This window comes from Haliotis asinina, chromosome 2 (assembly GCF_037392515.1).
Source record: "Haliotis asinina isolate JCU_RB_2024 chromosome 2, JCU_Hal_asi_v2, whole genome shotgun sequence".
Taxonomy (NCBI): Eukaryota; Metazoa; Mollusca; class Gastropoda; order Lepetellida; family Haliotidae; genus Haliotis; species Haliotis asinina.
This window is the reverse complement of record NC_090281.1, coordinates 14,354,497-14,374,767: the sequence shown is the minus strand read 5'-3', so window position 1 is coordinate 14,374,767 and position 20,271 is coordinate 14,354,497. Positions and strand designations below refer to the sequence as shown.

Genomic DNA, 20,271 nt, shown 5'->3' with positions numbered 1-20,271 from the left:
ATAGAAAAACTGTTGAGCACCTACTGGGACAAACCGTTACCGGGATTTGACTTTCCGGTAAGGGAACTGCGCGGCTTAGACGAAGCCGTGAAACGCGTGCGTGGAGAACTCGTGAACAACATGGGGAAACTGAACGAAATCGACGAGCACATCGCTAGGGAAAAAACCAAACTCACCGAAACTGACGACGATGATATGAAGAGTCGTATCAATGAACGACTACGCGATTTAGAAGACGAGAGACGTACACGCTTGGAAGCCGCTTCCTCGAATCGTGAACATCTTCGATCCCAGATCAGTCGCATTCGGGAAACAATCGATAGAATACTGAACGAAGATACAACTTTAGCCAACAGGATTCGGATATTATTCCGGGAGCAAGGGATCACCATCGCCAGCATTCTGACTGCATTGGGTTTAATCATATCAACCCTGGTGGTGTCACTGGTGGGAGGAACCCCTGTGGGGCCTGCCGGCGGCGGCGGAACTCCAAGTGGCGGTGGTGGTGTTAAAGACTGGATCAAAAAACTCGGGGAAGGCCTAGCTAAACTGGCTGGTAAAGCCGCCGAAGCCCTTCCCGGCATCCTGGGTAGCATCGTCTCGTGGTTGTTGAGCGCTCTATCTAAAACTGCCATGTGGCTCAGTCAAAACCTGTGGGCAGCCATCGTCGCCGTGGTGGGTCTGGTGTACGTAGCGGCTAAGAAATCTTTAACCAAATAAGTCCCAAAGTTACCCCACCAACCACTAAGGCTGTTTTATTATCAATATGCTGCTGATAGGTGGTGGAAACCCCCACACCCCCCGGGGGTACCTCCACATGAACTTTAGGCTCCGGTGGTGGCGCAACTATACCCGTTTCACGTGGTTGGGTGTGTGGGATATGTGGGGTGTTAATATCGGGGTTGATACCCAACTTTTGATCCTTCGTGGCTATGACTATTTCGTTGTTATAACCCACCACTTTTTTTATTCTCAGTTGCATATCACTCGGGGCCATGTACAACCCCACGCCGAACACGTAATTGACTTTCGATCTGGCGTATTCTAACACGTTTTGGTAGCGTTCGATGGCCCTCGGGAGATCAACTGGTGAATTGATAGCATCATCAACGTTGGAAACGAATTGTGTCTGAGCGTCGTAAGCAGTTCCCTTACCGAGGATGTTAGAACGCGTCATCGACTGCGCACCCAACAGCGCCCACACGTACGTTCGAATCGAGTCGTTCAAGCGTATTGTACCAGCACGAGTGAATCCTTTCGATGTTTTTGAGATCATTTTAGTCCAGGCTGTGGCTGCATCAGGACTGGTTTGCTTTATACAGCTGACATGGATCTTTTCATTCGTTGTGGGGCCTGTAAATGTATGCCGGTTTGGGTTGTATGAACCATCTTTAGAACCGGCATAATATTTTCCGGACCTGTAGAAGTACACGAGAACTATACCGAGACCATGGTTCACACCAGGAAGGCGAAAGTCTTTATTCGTTGGAATCTCAAACTCCCCACAAATACGTTCATAAGCGCGTCTATCATAGGGGTTATTCGTCATACTCCACGCTTTATCTTGGGGAAGAGGAGCACTTATTTCCTTCAATATTCGTCTCGTTTGATAATAAATATGAAACAAAATAACCGCCTTACTCAGTTCGTCTATACCGTAGTCTGGTTTCACACCCGACCCTGTCGTCGCACACCACACAGCAAAGTTGAGTTGGTTCTGCCAAAACTGCATTGGGTTTTGATTCCAGTTTACCACCGCCTGCGCGTTATTAACAGACACAACATACTTTTCAAAGATATCAATAAAGGTTGTTTTAAACCCCGTACCATCTGCATTCACCACGATTTTCAAGTGTGCTAAATCCATATTATAATTTATAATTCATATATTATAATATGTACATAACACTTCCAGGAATAACGAGCGGTGAGGCCGTTCAGCTGACGCACGCGATCGATAACACGTCAGGTCAACTCGAAGTCGCACTCTGCGATATCACCTACCTACCGCAATGGACTAACATTAATATCAGCAACAATAAGCTGTTCGTCAGTGGAACTCGCAGTCAAATAACTGACGGCTACTACAGCGTGTGCTCGCTAAACGATGAGGTCTTCAAACCCCTGGGAGCCGAACTCAAGATGAACGACTCAAACGGCACAGTGGTGTTAATCAACAACGGAAGAACCTCCTTGAGGCTCGGCCGACCATTAGCGAGGATACTCGGTATGTCTCCTGACGAGATAAAACCAACAACAACCGTCACAGGCACGAAGTTACCCGAACTAGTACCGTACCGAGAGCTATACATTCATCTCGGTCAGGTGAGCACAACGTATAACATTCAAGGAGGCCACCCTTCCACTATACTGAGAGCAGTGCCGGTGAAAACTGAGAAATTCAACGACGGTAGAACCGAGTCATTTTCACCACGGCAGTATAAGAGATTAACCCAGGGTAACATACCTGAACTGACAATATCGGTGTTAGATATAAATCATAATCCTGTAAATATAGGATACCTCAGCTTAACGCTTCACGTAACATGACCAGCGCACAAGGGCCCGGAGTGAAAAAATGCGTCAATATCGGGATCTCCGACCTCGGAGACACACGCGGTTTCGACGCTCCCGGAGTAGATGGTAAATCGTACGCCTTGCAACTGAAAAACAACATTTACAAACGCGTTGAAATCCCCTCCGGTGGAGCCCTAAGTGATATGATAGATACCACAGGAGCAACAGCCAACACTAAGTACGCCCTCGTCAACACCGGTGATGACAACTGGAGAATATACCCATCATTCGGAGGTAAACTGTTCGACTTAGACGATGTTGAGAGCACTACCGTCGTCAAAAACAAACCATATATGCTCGTCTTCACCGAAGATGACAAGTGGGTGTTGTTACCCGATAACAAATGGTTTCTCAATATTAGACTCGTCTCCCCTTACGTGTTCACGGATAACAAAGACAACCACCTAAACAAAGTCGTAAACAATGGAACCCTGCTCGTGGCTTACGTCCCAACTCAGAGGCGTAGCATAGTCGTCAGCCCAGTCAACACTATAGCAGCCCACATGCTATCGAGTAAACCAGCCATACAAAACGTGAAATTGCAGTTGGTGTCTGAATTCGAAGGCGTGGTCAAGATACTAGAGAGTCTACCGGCAAACTCAACACTATTCATCAAAGTCTACCTAGGGGAACCATCGGTGAATGATGTCGAGATCGTGAAGGGGATCAAACTCGGGTGGGTGAAACGACACCAGTATCAAGTTTGCAACGTTTACGTGCGGGTGGGTGTCGACTCCAAGACCAGTCTACAGGGGGTCAACGTGATCGTGGAAAATAAGATATCACTAATCAATATCTTCCTGCCTGACAACATACACTTCATGGGTATTAAGTTAACCCCTGAATTATTATCAGAAAACCAGTTGGAAATTATATCATAATAGTATAATAATGACTAGTCATCATCCCAACACTACACTTAACGACCTGGGAGATACGGAGGGATTCGATCAGCCTGGTGAGGAAGATGAATTATACATCCTACACTTCAAAGACAACGTGTACAGACGGGTGCCGTTACCAGATTTAAAAGAGCCCAAATGGCTGATCAACTTAACATTCACCTCACCTTATATCACATTAAATAATGGGTTTGTCTCTAAGATTAAGAACAATGGTATCTGGGCCGGGGATTTCATTCCGGAGAGGGCATTAGTACACATACCATCTATTGGTCACGGCAAAAAGGGGTTAAATGTTTATCCAAACAATAAATTAACATTTAGCAGTAATCTTGATAGAATATCCTCCCCTTTCACCCTCATCATAGAAGTCTACTTTACGGATTCATTCGATGGAGACCCCCCAATAGTACACCAAATTTTACCCGGGGTGTCAATACGCTGGTCTTACATATACCAATATTGTCGTATTGTTATACAACAGGATACCCCCACGGGTTCTATAAAACGTTTAATAAGCCTCCCTGGGGTTTCTATTACAACAGAAAAGTCTATTAGGCTCTCACCTATTGCCCTGACTAGTAGTCTAGAACTTGTAGACTTCAAGTACATTGATAGAATATTAACTGAACCCCAATTAAAATATCTTTCAAAATATACATTATAGGATGGGCCTGTACCCAGTTGTAGAGGAAGTAGCGAAGACATTGGAAACCGTAGATGGGTTCCGCTTGAGGCAGTTATGTGATATGAAACGTCAACTAGAACAAGACCGTGACACGCGGAAAGCACTATGTAAAAAATATAATAGAGCTTTCAATATCGTGGACGGGGCTGACACTACCCTTATGGCAACCAGCATGGGACTAGGGGCGGCAGGCGTTGGGTTGTTAACTACCATCGTGGCTGCACCTATAGTGCTAGGTATTGAAATAACGGCTGGGGTGACAGGGTTGGTAGGGTTGGCGCTTAAGTTAGTATCACGCAGACTTAATCGTAAGGTATTGAAACACGACGAGATCAGGGTTCTGGCCGAAGCAAAGCTGAACACAGTGAGTGAGCGAATTTCCACGGCACTCTCTGACAGTAAGATCTCAGAAGAGGAGTTTAGTTCAATCCTCTCTGAACTCAAAAAATATAACGGAATGAAACAAGATATTCGATCCAAGTCTCGTAAGTCTGCTATCAGCGAGGATGAGAAAAAAAAGTACATAGCACAGGGAATACAAAAAGCCCAGCAAGCCTTTATTATGAACACCAAAGAGATCGTAGGCGGTTCACGTTAAACTGTTTCATCGATATAAACATAACATAGGGGCGATAGCCGTAAGCGAGCCACCGATCCTATATGGTCAGTCAAAACTTACAACATAGATAAAGTGGATATAAAAGCCGACGAACCTAACTTGTACTACTTGAGGGATGGGCCGGGTAGGGGGTTTGTAAGAGAAGAATTATTGATCGTACCGTACGGCACAGTGTTACCGCCTGCCAAGTCACGGTAAACGTGATGGCGTGGCTTTGTAGTAGGGGCAATAATAGCAAGAGCTAATGGTCCCACCAAAGCCTCATTTAGTAAATGAGGCTTTTTAGAGGGGTTTTTGAAAAGTGTTTTCGGACTATCATTCCCTATACTACTTCACTGACATCTGTTTGCAAGTGATAGTTTAATTGATAATGTCACAATGCCCTCCATAGCATTGTGAGGGTTTTGCATCTTTATTCAATGAAATTAGCCCATAGAAGTGTTACTATGTGACTATGTATCTACTTATCACAGTATTGAGACAGAGTATTTAGGCATCACAACATCACAAAAGAAATTTCAATATCAACTATGTTGCCTTGTTAAGAAGCAATGTTCAATCATCAAATATGCTGATAAAATAAAAGAATACATATTTATATATCAGCATAAAACATGGGTAAGGTCTCCGGTAAAGGGACCACATGATCGATATGAGATAAGGACAGATACATAGTACACACGATTTCCCCCACAAAATGAAAAAAGAATTAACCCGATATCTCTTGAACTGACAATGTAGTGCCTAGTTAAATGATGGTAGGGTTATAATTTGATAGTAATGCTTAAGTGAGAAAACACAGGTTAAAGGTGATACGAGTATTCTTTCAGCCATAAAACAATTATAAGTATGAAGTTACCATGTGCTCATTTGAACGTGTCATGTTAACAGATAAGGTGTGATATTACTATTATTATACTAAACATTGTGTAGCACCAATATCCAGTTTGCCAGTTCAACTGCTCAAAGGCGCTTTGTTTTTCCTCAATGTCAATCACAATGGCACATCAGGTTCTTTTCATCTCAACTCCCTGTAGAGCACACAACTCTTGTAGCCTGCTACTACTAGGTGCATCGAGCTAATGTGGCTTTCCTATCCTCACAAGGTACCCATTCACAGCTGGGTGGACTGGGACACATAGTCACAGTACTTTATCCATGTTTACTGCACGTTGCTGTACTCGCAACTATGTGTTTGTACGTATTCATGTGGCCATCATCTGATCATGTACCAAGAGATTTGTGTGTTCTTTTAAGTGCACAAAGTTGTGTACTGCACAGTAGGGGTTGTGACAACACTGATAGAGTCTGTACGCAAAGTTGACTCCTAGGTTTTTCACACCCGGTCACAGGTGGGCTCGATCCCGGCACCTCCAGAATTGCTGGATTACTAGTCTGGCATCTTAGCTCGCACACCACGCTGCATCGTGATAGTGCAAAAACAAATTTTATTTTCATCTTCTCAAATAGCATGCTTATGCGTAATGGTCAAAGTGGTCCCTTCCTAGCTTAAGTTTTTATTATTATGCAAGAATATTTATTTACCCAATACACGTGGTAGATAAAAAGTCATAAACATGTGTTTATTTAAGATAAACAAGTGGATACCTAGACATGAAAAACAAAGTTATATTAATTGGATTTCTTTGATTGCCCTCATTCTAAGGTTACATAAAGGTTAAATTTGAATTATATGATGGCAGTCTGTAAATTTCTGAGACAATCCAGTGATCAACAGCATGAGCATCAATCTGCAAAACTGGAAACCAATAACGTGTCAACCAAGTCAGCGAGCCTGAGAACGCCATCGTGTTAGTCGCCTCTTACAACAATCATGGGTTACTGAAGGCCAATATTCTAATCCATATCAGGTACACAATCCAGGATTACATCTAAACAGCCTACTACAACCTAATCTGATAATTACCCCATCCCATCTAACACTTCAGTAGTAGGTTAATCTGGCTCACACCACACCCAGCTGCTCAGTTGTTAACCCACATCTTGAATCAGCTGGAAAGACTGCCTCAGGATATAAATAATCATATCTCATATAAAAGTGTTTCATATTTAAATCAGTCACCAAAAGGTAGGTTAATAAAGTCTTTTTCACGTCTTTGAATATGGCATTTTGTGGTATGTCAGCAAAAACCAGGTTACACAGTACTAAGTTGGTCTAATGCTGCTTTCAGAATATTTCAGTTATATTCAACACATTTACTTAAACCACCATCCAACAGGGACGCACGGCATGTCAAATGTTTCAAAGATGTTACTATTTTCATGTATCAAATGTGCGAAAATTTGGTCGGTACCAACTGCTTTTCTTGAAAAGATGTAGCTAAATAGGAATTAACATATATTGTAAAAGCAGATTCCCAAGGCAGAACATGTTAAGTGACAGTGACAGAGGCTAGGAAGTGATGTTGGACAAATTTGTCTTCTTGTTTGCTTTGGAATTTCCTTTTTCTAGTTTAAAAATAACTAGAGGCAAGGTAGATACACAGCCACTATTTATCTCGGTATATCTTTTTAGGAATTTTCATTTCAACCATTAATTACTACATTAGAGACTTGTGAAAGTCTAGGTGGAAACACAGCAGACAGGGGTACACCCAAAATGGAAATAAAAAATTGTGCCCACATGGGGTACTGAACTTAGATCTTTAGCATGATCTCATATTGTGAACGGCTGCATCACTCTTCTTTCTGTGTTGAAATGGTCTTTCTCTTAAATCCTGGAAAACCTCTTTGACAAAAACGTACTTCCAACACCACAGTTACGAAACATGTTCAACAATAACCAGAGTGGGAACATGCCTCATTTCCTCCATATCTTATTTACAAACAAACCAGCATAAAATGTAACTTTCAAGTATTTAAACTGGGAAAGTTCTTGAGGAAGAGAGGCAGCACAACCACGTGTAGAAGAGAAATCTGGCTCTGATGACTCTCCAGGAACCCAGAACCAGCACAGGACAAGCCCAAGCCATCACCACCAACAGCTACAGGAAATTCTGCAGATGTTCCAAGCATGAGAAAACTGGGTAGAGGAAACGCTATCCTCAAGCAGGAAACAAGCTTAGTCAATTCATAGGGACTGTGTCCATGTATTCATTTCTGGGAAATCAGAACATGTTGCCTTAATATTAGGACCTGGTGATCTGTACTGTTATTGAAACATTTCTTATTAACATTGCTTTGGTGTATCTAGGTGTTCACTCATCGTGAGACCAATATTTGATTTCCCACACAAGTACAATGTTAGAAGCCCATGTCTAATGGTGTGATCTGTAGGATGTAGCTGAAAGGATGAAACTCACTCACTCACTCACCCACCCACCCACCCACTCACTCAATCACTCACTCACTCACCCACCCACTCATTCAACTTCATACAACTGAATCATAACTACTGGTATTTGTACAGCAAATATACTTCCAGAGAGTGCCAGATTTTAATAGGTTGTAAAAGAAATTTACCTCACTCTTTACTTGATTCATGAGTGATGTTAGAGCAATAATGACTGAAACAAGTTGTCCAAGTCAATCATGGGCATATATTTAAATGCCGAAATACCTACTACACATTCAACAGGTTTAATGTCAAAATATTTCACAAGTCTGGATTAGGGTGCTCCAACCTCAGTGACACAAGTAACATTAGCCATGTAATACAAAGCAATATTCTCCAGGGCAGCCAAGCTGAACTTTGTTATATCCTTGTACATCAACACATCAACATCACAACACAGATTAGTCTGAACACACTACATGTACAACTAAAAATATGCAAATACATGGCACAGTATTCCTGGGTATGTTTTGAAGCCTTCAACTCCTTTGGCATGGCATAAATACCTAATGTGTCTTACCAGTCTGCATATCATAACAAGAATATTATAATTAACAGGGATGGCAACAGGTGAAAGTGATTTCTGCAGAAAAGCAGCAGAGGGTCTGGGGGCAAGGTCCGAGATCGACTGATTTGCATTTAGATCAATGGATTTCCATGGGTTCGCAGAAAAAATTGCTTTTCCTATTTTACAAAGTTTGCCAAATTTTCTGATATTCACTTGAAGTTTTTTCCAATTTTCACTTTGACAGTTACTTTTTTTTCAAGCCATTTTCATCTAAATGTATTCCTCACTTCTTTATCGATATAACTGATTCATGTTTCTTGATCACGGATCAAATTTTCCACTATATTTCTGTCAATAAATCGCCAAAAGAAACTTTCATCATTCATGCTGCCATCTGCATTTACCCATTTATGTCTAAAACAGTGATTCTAATAGGCTACATTGACTGAAGTGATCCAATCAAGTATTAGCTTAGAAAGCAGTTAGGAAAGTGGAAGCATGGCTTTGTTTACAGATTTACAGACACAGATGATGGGTACTTGATGTTGATAACTGGGACATCACCCCTTCTAAATATTTTCTCCTCTTATTTAGATGAATCTCAAGATCAACTGATCTGCATTTAAATCTGTGGATTTCAGAGGATCTGGGCATGATAGCTATCCCAGAATTTACAACCTTTTTATTACATGTACATGTGCAATGCCTCACTGATTGTCACATTTGTAGCCAACATTTAAATGTATCTGTATCATTTCCACTACTACTTGTTGTATTGATAACCTAACTATCAGAATGTTTGGTTATGTCAATATGTACAATTTTGTATCATTATCTTTTATCACTGACATGAAATATGTTCAACAGTTCAATAGTTGTGACTGTCAACTGTAACATTAAGGCCAAAAAATATTTTTCATCCAACTCATTTCATAATGTCAGACAGGTGGCATTGAAAACTCTATGATATATTGATAAACCAAGTTCAAGACATTGTTTAAATTATTAGACAATGTACAAGATTAACATGCAGCTTCACTTCTCATAGGATATTCATAAGATGCTAAGACATAAGTAGAAACTTTCTGTCTACTGGTCCAAAACAACAATGTGAGGCAGGGTGATTGGAAGTGAGGATTGTAAAACAAAAAAATCCTTTCACACAGCCTTAGAGTATAATTATACCAGCTGACAGATGATAAGATAACATAGTCTCCTACTCAAGTCACTTGCTCAAAGACCAAATCTGGAGCAAGAGCATACTCATATGCCCTGTTTAGCAAAATTCTGTTACCATCATGACAGAAGACCCAAGAAATTACTTGACACACTGTACATGTAGCAAATTGATGCCTGGTTCTTGTGTATAACAAGTGAACATGTTAACCACTAGACACAGCCACGCCAACTCCAGTAAAATGTCCTTATGTCAACAAAATGGCTTGTCCATGACACTATCTCTACTGGGAATGATGCCAAAAGTTGTCAAAGTCGAAGGTGATCTGTCCAGACCAATAATGGTAACCTGACACTATTTCAGACTATGAACACACCTATCAACACAAATATTATCATCATGTTGGTTAATCCGGCATCACTGTTAAGTGAGAATAATAAACAAGAACGTATGTGGATTTGTAGACCAACAGCTCTCTCTGAACTAAACAGATTTTATCCAAGAAGATTCATGATAAAGAATAATAGAACATAATGAGTGAGATTTTCTTCCTTCCTGAAACTGTGGAAATCTACATGCCACATAATCTAGACTTGCACTGGCTTAATTGGATGTTTGTTTCAGGGTCTGTATGACAGATTACTGAACTTGCTCAGGTGCTCTATACTTACAAATTAACTGATCTGTAAAAGTTGTCAAATTGGATCACAGATTTCTCTTTCTTTCTTTCTTTCTTTCTTTTGAGTCATTTTGTGTAACACAAATTTCTTGATTCATATTCCTTATTTGGTGCTAATGCTATAGCTTTGGGAGAAACTAACATGTACTTCATTGACTAATCTGGGTTTTTTTGAGAAAAAAATATATTCCCAAACTGCCTTCCATAGCCATTTGTCTGGAGTCCTGGATATGTCCCTTGTAAGGGTACTGAGCCTACAAATATAAAACCTTTCAAACATAAAATCTTAATGACAGTGCTACGTAGGATATGATTCATATCATGAATGAACCCATCAAACCACATCGGACATCCACTTCCCAAAGGAAACACATACTTAAACCACTGAAACCACAAGTATGCAATATAAACAATATCCTCCACCTTGATTATAAACACTGTTGTAACATGTGGCAGTGTGATTCACCAAGCAACATGTGTTACAGATTGAGGGCTGATACACCTTTGTAGGCTTCACATGTAACATGTTATACAACTGTTGCACAGTTCATTACTATGACAGTCAGATGGATGCTACCAAAATTATACAGCATGAGATATTAACTCTTTGGTTGGCGTTTGAAGTTGCTACAACATGACCAATTTTCAGGGCAACTTCTATTTCCTTTGTGTACTGCTTATCAAAGTTTAATACACAACGATGTTGATGCCCAAAAATGTTTCATGTCTTCATAAGCCATTAAACTGAAGAGTTACATGAAGACAAGAATCAGTATGAGAGTGAAACTCACTGAAGCTCATTCAGTGAAAGAACATTATGAGGTCCTCCAAGTTTTCTATGTTGTTGGTTTTTAATCAAACCTCTCGTGGATATTATTAGGCATATTAAAAGGATCACCAAACACCCATCATTAATTTCTAACACTATCTTCGGGATCTATACATGCAGGATGTGAATGTTCAGGTTCTTAACTCATCACACATGTGGGATTATTTCGGCTGGCCCAGTGATCATGAACAAAGACCACCTCACACTAATGTATAAACCAATTTCTCTACAGATGGCACTGGATCCAGGGCAATAAATCAACACCATGGAATAGGTCACTTCCTGCTTGTGCAAGCCTGTCTATGAAGGATGAGAACTATTTTATGGATATACAACTTCTTCATTCTGCATACACAATGTTGCAACACAGATTCTAATGTCCTTGTCAATCAAGTGATGATGATGCCATTAGAATCTATGTTGAAATGACGCCTACACAGAATAAAGAAGTTGTATATCCATAGAAATAGTCCTCATCCTTCATTAACCCAGCTTTTAGAATGCCAATCAGAGAAGACAAGCCTGTCTATGCATGATAGTAGGTTTCAACACAAATGTGAACATCATTTGTGTCATATCATGATACATCAGTTAGACTAACAAACCAGAGCAAAAATTGACCTCAGACCCAATACTGCCTTTGAGTTTGAAGCAATCTTCGTAGAAACTCTAAAATTTCCATATACACCTCTTGAGAAAAAAAACCTTTTTCATACAAACAATACTGTAATTGGAAAGGAGCCTTATAATATGGGAGATGCTAAACACAAAGACTGGCTTCACTGAGATACTTTACATTATGAAAAGGGAAATATAACATGGTTCAGGGACTGTGAAACTGAATTACGAAACACCAAACTAATGCTTAGTTTAAACAAAAAGAGAGAATATTTTGATGTAATCAATTAAATACCATTATTGAAAATGGGTCTCTGTGAGAAGGAAGATGGTTCATTTCAGGCTTTTGTGTTCTAGTAAAGAACAATATTGTTGTACTATAAACCACCAGTTGCATGTGGTTCACAGTCTCCCTGTAACACACTCAAGATGGCTTACAGCAGCATCAGTCCCCCTGGAAACTTAGTCTGGCTTATCTGTTCTTCAGTAGCCAAGATCCTGACCCCCTTATCGGTTCCTTCTTCCCTCCTCTTAGAGCTCCCCCTGCGTAATGAATTCCCCACCCCCTTCCCTTGATGTGTCATAGATAAAGTTGGGCCCAGGGCTCCAGCTATGCTATCAGATTCTGTTGCCATTTACATAAACAGTAGATTGACACAAAGTTAGCTCTTATGAATGTTCTTTCTTTGTCTTGTACGCCTTGTCAGTGTTTCATGATAAAGGATGCCTCCATTATGTAATGTTATAGAAGTTTATCCCCTGTTTTCCTGAGCAAGATATACAGATTAAAAGCAGATCATAACAGCAGCAACTGACACAGATTCTGCAAAAATTTTGCTTATGCGACATATTCCTTCACGCGCTCACTGGAAGTAGTACTCAGCTTGTATGTGTGACCTACAGCTCGTGTGTGGAGAAGAGCCACGATAATTGCACGGGGGATACACCATACATTCTATAATGTAAACAAGACGTTGATAATTTCTCCGTAACTGAACTTAAAATGTTTAAAATATTTTCTGGTTAACAAAGAAATGGAAGTGGTGGTGGGTGTTCTGAGGCCATACAACTTCTCTATTGTTAATGTGAGAGATGTTTCACTTTCAGTGTAGCTGCACTGACAAGCATTATACCAACTATGACTGTAAGTTTGTTATTTTCTTCCTATACATGACATATCATGTTCAGAATGTATTAAACTATAACGGTGGAAAGATTTCCACCTGTATCCCCCTTCTAGTCATATCATATTACCTGAATATATATAGATCTTTTTCCTCATGGATGAAATGTAGGGGAATACGGGCGAAAGTATGACTAGATTTTTAATACTGTATCACATAGTTAATACATTTATCTGCTACTGTGTTTAACACCACCAGAAAGTAAATATATTGTCACATCTATGAGCTGAAATAATTCAGGATGAATAAACGCCAGGTTATAATAACCTATATTCACCATTTTTTCCCCCACGGATGGAAAAGAACAATGCTGCAATAGTTAGTTGCTAATTAACAAGCTTTTCCAACACTCAGTCTAAAGCAAATATATGCATCACTGCCCCTATACAACAGAAGGCAAGGAGTGCTGTGAGAGGCTTACTTATTATGTAACTCACAGTGACCTATTGCACCTCCACTAATTGTTCCCTATGAGTGGCAAGTCAGCATATTGAATATTGTATTTATTTGGAGGGATTCATTTAATCACTATGCATTATTTTTGTTAAGTTTCTATTTACATGTTAACATAGCTAATAATTAGGAATAGTAAAAGCTCATATTTGATGTAATGTTTGAAGCTGTATTTTTATATTCATGGTATAAAAATATTATAATATTACTTATGACTCATTGATGTTAGTTTCAACTCAATGTACTGTCAAAATGAACAACTGGTGTCAATCATGAAATTGCATTTGATGTACATGAACATACTTTTCAAATTAATGGCAACAGTTGAATCCTGAAAAGACAGTTACTTTATCCTTATTAATACTTGCAAATTCTTGGGTGAGCAACACAAACATTGCACAACTTGGGTTTTAATTAGTTTCTCAAAAAATATGTAAACTACTAATCATATTTTTCACTTTTCTGAATTTTGGATCATATACACAATAGTGGCTTTCAAATTTGCTTGATTGTATTCCGAATGATTAAAGTTTCTCTAACTTCTAAACTGTCATTGAAAGTAAAGCCACTTTAAATACTATTAAAACTTTCTAATTTTCTATAAGTGTATAATAAGTGTAGTTGTTTTGTTTTTTTCTTAAAAGTATGGAAAATAGATAGAACTGAAAATGAACAATTATAGAAGCACTTACTGAGATTGAGAGTAAGGTTGACAACGTTTGGGTACTGAATTCCCTCCAACATCGTCTCCGACTGCCACCACGTCCAGTTGTAGTTGTTGTTGAAGTCAGTCATAAACTCGGGTGGGTGGTTATACCCGGGTCTTCTCGCGTCACAGTAATAGCAGGACTTGGTAGCTCCCGTTACTCCAGTCTGCAGACAATATTCGTTGGTGGAAGTAACTCCGCATGTATTTGTGGCTTCCACTGGCAGTCCAAACGCTGCATTCACAAACTCAGGCATACACCGCTGAGCTCTACCCTGACGATCGTAACAACTGCTTCTGCCTCTTGGAGGATCCTCTTGGGCATCGCAAGTCCTCATCAAAAGTCCCAGACAGATGGCTAAAACAAAGGAAACCATCTTCCCTCGAGTATTTCCATTCGAACAACTTTTCGAAGTTGTCTGTCGCAACCCGGCTGCACTGTACGCCGCCATTGCTCTCTCACGACCAAATCACCACTGCATTGTGGGTAAAAGGGGATGTCTTTTTGCTGAGCGAAGGCTTTGCAGGGATACCGTAAACCCTCCTCGTGGGATCGCGGCCTACTTTGTGTGCTTCTCTTTATGAAAGAAAACTAGTCGCCTAAATGAACGATGCTACGCTAGTGTACTTTACCTTATTTGCTGGTTACGCAACGATACACGGTATATCACAACCATAGCACACTTACATAAATCGCTCCACCGACTTTGAGCGGCGTTCATCTCTCAGTGCCCTCTGGCAAAGATTTAGAGTAATTCATTTGTTTTATGTAGCAAGAAAATTCATTTGCCTTGTGTCGGAAGTGAATTCATATACCGTGTTGACTGTTTCAGTCTTGACGAACTGTTTAAAAACATAAAATTAGCTTGAAGGAATTCGTTTCAAAATATTTTGTAAGTAATTGCATGTACATTGCTCTTTCTTGTAAACAGCTATTAACCCAAAATTCTTTACCTATATCGCAGACCAATTAATCATTCAGTCAGAGTATCCAAGTAATACAAGATTTTTGTTGTAGAGTGGGAGGACCATCTTGTACAAAGGCAATGTATGATGTTTAATAAGTATACGTTTAATATTTTGACTCGATATATTATATATTCATGTAACGCGTGATTAATAATTGTGAAGTGCAAGGAGCCGTAATTAGCTCTGAATCAGAATAAAACAAAAAAGATGTTATCGATAAAATAAGTGTCGTATTCATGTTGTCCAACTTCTAAATGCCTTTCAAGACCTTATTAAATAATGAGATGGTTATGAAAAGTGACAGTTTGAACATATCTTGACAGAAGTTTATAAGTTGATTAGTTGATAAGTTTATAAAAGAAGAATACAATCTGCACTCCAGCTATATAGGGCGGTAACACCACAACTGGTCTTCACACATTGTACCCATGCGGAATCGAACCTAGATATTCAGCGTGGCGAGCAGACGCTTTAACCACTAGGCCACCCCCAACTCACAGACAGCCCAGAAGGTGCATGAGACAACATGAATGAATAGCATGTTGATTCTACTAGCCTAACTTTGAGTTTCGTTAACTTTCAGTAAGACGATTTTGAAAATTTTGAAGATGGGATATATTCATCGATAGCACTTTATTATTTAAGGGCTTCTAACAACTGAAATTAATAAAATACATGTTCTAGACAAAATAGGGTGTATCTTATAAGTTATTTTAATTTTTGATTTGTTGAAAATAAATAACCCAAATGAGTGCGTCATAGTATTGCTACATTCTTACTAAGGGTGTATGACTTTTATACAGTAGAATACCGAGTGATCAGTTTGGACAAACTATCTGTATAAGTGTCTAGTGATTCTGCGGCATTTAGTTGGCTAATCGCACAATTTGAAGAATCGAACAATATTAGGCCACGCCCACTGAGGAAATACTATTACCTGATTGGCTGACAATACACTTGCTTACTACGTTGAACTGTGTACCATATTTCTTATTGTTTTCCATAGTTTTATGACGAGTAATATTACACGCTCGTATGAGTTTATTTCATTTGTTTAAACGGAATTATTAAAATACAAACTGGTATGCAAACATTACGTTGTTTTATGTCCCACTTCACAAACGTGAAATATATTTCAGTCAAATCTTAAATAACGAGAATGATTGCTTCATACGTTGTTTAGGTAATGTTGTGGTAATGTAAAGGTTAAACAATTACGTGAAACGACATTGCCGAAAAACAGTAACTGTATCGGTGGGTACATTGTATGAAGCCCATTTCTGGTGACCCACTCCGCAATGTTACTGGAATATTGCTGAAAGCGGCGTGAAACTAAACTTACTCACTCACTCGGTTTGTGATTAACCCGACGGAGATGAGTGTTGCCTCTAAGCGTAATTGTTCATTTAAATGGACGAATTAGCTTTGTTTGTAAGCACTGTACCATGTTTTGTCACTTTCATAACTTTGATAAAAAACAAACGAGCCTTGGTCATCACCAGAGACACTTGGGATACGAACCAACCGACCACGGTATAATCCAAGGGAAGTAACTCTGTATGTCGTGTTGTTACAGTGGGCGTCAACGCATGTGCATGTCGTTGCATTTGAGCGCATGTGTGCACTTTCTGTTAAGTGAAGATGGCGTGCGCATAAGGATTTTATCAAAAAGTACTGTAAACTTCACAAATATGATTCAACTAGTTTCTGTTTTCAATGAATCCGACGTTACGAACGTCATGAGAAATACGGTTTATGGGAACAGTCAAGCGGAATACTTCACTGACATTGAATATAAATCACTCACCAAGCTTTGTGTGTATCAGGTTACTGTCTCGCTCAGCATGGGAGCCAGACGCAGCTCCTGTCATCAATACGAACATATATACTAAATACAAGTGCATTGTTGCATGGGACAACCCTCTCGCACTGGCTGCACTCTAAGTACAGATTAATGTAGTAACAGCTATTGAAAAAAGTAGTTTCTCGTTCTGTGATCTTTAATATGACGCACTGAGGCGGAGGGATTTAAGCGGATATTTTCAAATGACTTGAATATTTTCACAAAGGAGACATTACTAACACCTCCATTATGTTAGCTTTATTAGAGTTTGGCGCAATTGTTGATTCTCGCTTGCCACATATTACAACAGTCAATACAAAAATATGTAGTTTTGGATATTATGTGTCACAATTATAGTCTTTGTCTTGCTCCTCGGCTTTGGAATATGTGTGTTTCAGGAGCTCCATTAGTGTTTGGTGCGACCCTTTTCAGTAGAGCTTGTGTTCGTTTGACGTCTTGATGGGTCTTTTGTTGTAGAGTTTGTTTGGTCTGTTTGACCTCTTGATGGGTCTGTTGCTGTGGAGTTTGTTTGGTCTGTTTGACGTCTTGATGGGTCCGTTGTTGTAGAGTGTGTTTGGTCTGTTTGACGTCGTGATGGGTCTGTTGTTGTAGAGTTTGTTTGGTCTGTTTGACCTCTTGATGGGTCTGTTGCTGTGGTGTTTGTTTGGTCTGTTTGACGTCTTGATGGGTCTGTTGCTGTGGAGTTTGTTTGGTCTGTTTGACGTCTTGATAGGTCCGTTGTTGTAGAGTGTGTTTGGTCTGTTTGACGTCGTGATGGGTCTGTTGTCGTGGACTTGTTTGGTCTGTTTGACGTCTTGATGTGTCTGTTGCTGTGGAGTTTCTTTATTGTGTTTGTCTTGGTGGGTCTGTTGTTGTGGACTTGTTTGGTCTGTTTGACGCCTTGATGGGTCTGTTGTAAAGTTTGTTTGGTCTGTTTGACGTCTTGATGGGTCTGTTGTAGAGTTTGCTTTGTCTGTTTGACGTGGTGATGGGTCTGCTGTTGTGGACCTGTTTGACGTCTTGATGGGCCCGTTGCTGTAGTTTTTGTGGTCTGTTTGACGTCTTGATGGTTCTGTTGCTGTAGAGTTTGTTTGGTCTGCTTGACGTCTTGATGAGTCTGTAGAGTTTGTTTGATTTGTTTGACGTCTTGATGGGTCTGTTGCTGTGGCGTTTTTGTTTATTTTGTTTGTCTTGGTGGGTCTGTTGTTGTGGACTTGTTTGGTCTTTTTGACGTCTTGATGGGTCTGTTGCTGTGGAGGTTTTTTTTATTGTGTTTAACGTCTTGATGAGTCTGTTGCTGTAGAGTTTGTTTGGTCCGTTTGACGTCTTGATGGGTCTGTTGTTGTAGAGTTTGTTTGGTCTGTTTGACGTCTTGATGGGTCTGTTGTTGTAGAGTTTGTTTGGTCTGTTTGACGTCTTGATGGGTCTGTTGTTGTAGAGTTTGTTTGGTCTGTTTGGCGTCTTGATGGGTCTGTTGTTGTAGAGTTTGTTTGGTCTGTTTGACGTCTTGATGTGTCTGTTGTTGTAGAGTTTGTTTGGTCTGTTTGACGTCTTGATGAGTCTGTTGCTGTAGAGTTTGTTTGGTCTGTTTGACGTCTTGATGGGTCTGTTATTGTAGAGTTTGTTTGGTCTGTTTGACGTCTTGATGGGTCTGTTGTTGTAGAGTTTGTTTGGTCTGTTTGACGTCTTTTTGGGACTGCTGCTGTGGACTTGTTTGGTCTTTTTGATATACTGATGGGTCTGTTGCAGTGAATTTGTTTGGTCTGTTTGACGTCTTGATGGGTGTCTGTTGTTGTAGAGTTTGTTTGATCTGTTTGACGTCTTGGCGGGAGGCTTTTGACACGTGGTCATCTTGACCGGTTCCCTTCTATTCCTAACTAAAACCGATTAATATTGCATAGTAGCAAGTCTGGCCAATTCCATGGCAGGACATTATTAATTTGTTGTTGAGAAAATAAATGATTTGCGCAGTGGAAGAGCTCATAGGCTGTTAGTTGCCTTAAAGGTTAGTTGCCTTATAGGACATGCAATGTTTTCAGTTCTAACCCCGATCTTCACGGCATCAAGTTCTGGTTTCATATTCCTCAAAATAAGGTAGTGGTTTACAATATATGGATTGTTTTCGCTAAACAATCGGGTATTTGAGTTAGTTTCCATACCAAATGCCTTTCGCAGGTTAATATGATATTTTAGACGCTCTTCGGTGACTTTAGGTGTTTCCGCTTTCTGTAAGTTAAATGATGAACATTTACGATCTTTATAGCAATTGCTGACCCGTGAAGGTCCCGGGGTATAATGGGCCTTCAGCAATCCATGCTTGCCATAAAAGGCAACTATGCTTGTCGTAAGACTAACGGGATCGGGTGGTCAGGCTCACTTACTTGGCTGACACATGTCATCGGTTCCCAATTGAGCAGGTCGATGCTCATGTTGTTGGTCACTGGATTGTCTGGTCCAGACTCGATTATTTATAGACCGTCGCCATGTAGCTGGAATATTGCTGAGTGTGGCGTAAAACTAAACTCACTCACTCACTATAGCAATTGCTTGGCAGTGTGTGAATTTAGTTTTACGCCGCACTCAGCAGTGTTCCAGTTACTAGTATATGGCGGCGGTCTGTAAGTAGTTGAGTCTGGACCAGAGATCAAGTGATCACCAGCATGAACAGCGATCTACGCATATTGGATACGATGACACGTGTCAACAACCAGATCAGCGAGTCTGGCCACCCGATCTCGTTAGTTACCTCTTATGATTGCTGAAGATCAAATCTTACTCGGATCTACTCGGGCAAGTTTGACACATATACAAGAGTAAGGAAACATACAAATTATAATAGCCAGGCATATATAACGTAATGCAGATTATTGTTTAAATTTACATGGTGACATATACTATTGTCATGTACACTGCCAAAATGTACAAGAAATAAATACAGTTTTGTCAATTCGTCACTATGAAGATACGGGTTTGGTTCCCCGCATGGGCACATTTTGGTGTCCCACGCCGTGGTAATGCTGGTACATTGCTGGTGGTGTAAATCAAAACTCACCAATTTCCTATAACAACGAACATAACGTTTATACACTAGTGGTTATTTTCCAGTTAGCATAAATAAATAAATAAATAAACAAACAAACAAACAAACAAACAAACAAACAAAC

At 40.0% G+C, this 20,271-nt stretch overlaps 2 protein-coding genes across 2 annotated transcripts in view; both read right to left on the bottom strand.

The window, feature by feature from the left end:
• LOC137273283 (laminin subunit gamma-1-like) overlaps positions 1–14,818 on the bottom strand; it is a 94,827-nt gene extending 80,009 nt beyond the window's left edge. The window contains exon 1 of the mRNA XM_067805831.1: positions 14,282–14,818. Within this exon, the coding sequence (XP_067661932.1) occupies positions 14,282–14,747 (466 nt within the window). The 5' untranslated portion in view covers positions 14,748–14,818. The remainder of the gene's footprint in view (positions 1–14,281) is intronic.
• Positions 14,819–17,950: 3,132 nt separating this feature from the next.
• On the bottom strand, positions 17,951–18,958 carry LOC137271585 (putative uncharacterized protein DDB_G0282129). Its single transcript, XM_067804029.1, has one exon. It carries the CDS (start codon positions 18,956–18,958, stop codon positions 17,951–17,953), a length of 1,008 nt encoding a protein of 335 aa, XP_067660130.1.
• Between the last annotated feature and the right edge of the window lie 1,313 nt (positions 18,959–20,271).

What these genes read in the sequence shown, in the direction of transcription:
- LOC137271585 (XM_067804029.1), bottom strand. Translation starts at nt 18,958, where the DNA reads ATGACCACGTGTCAAAAGCCTCCCGCCAAGACGTCAAACAGATCAAAC.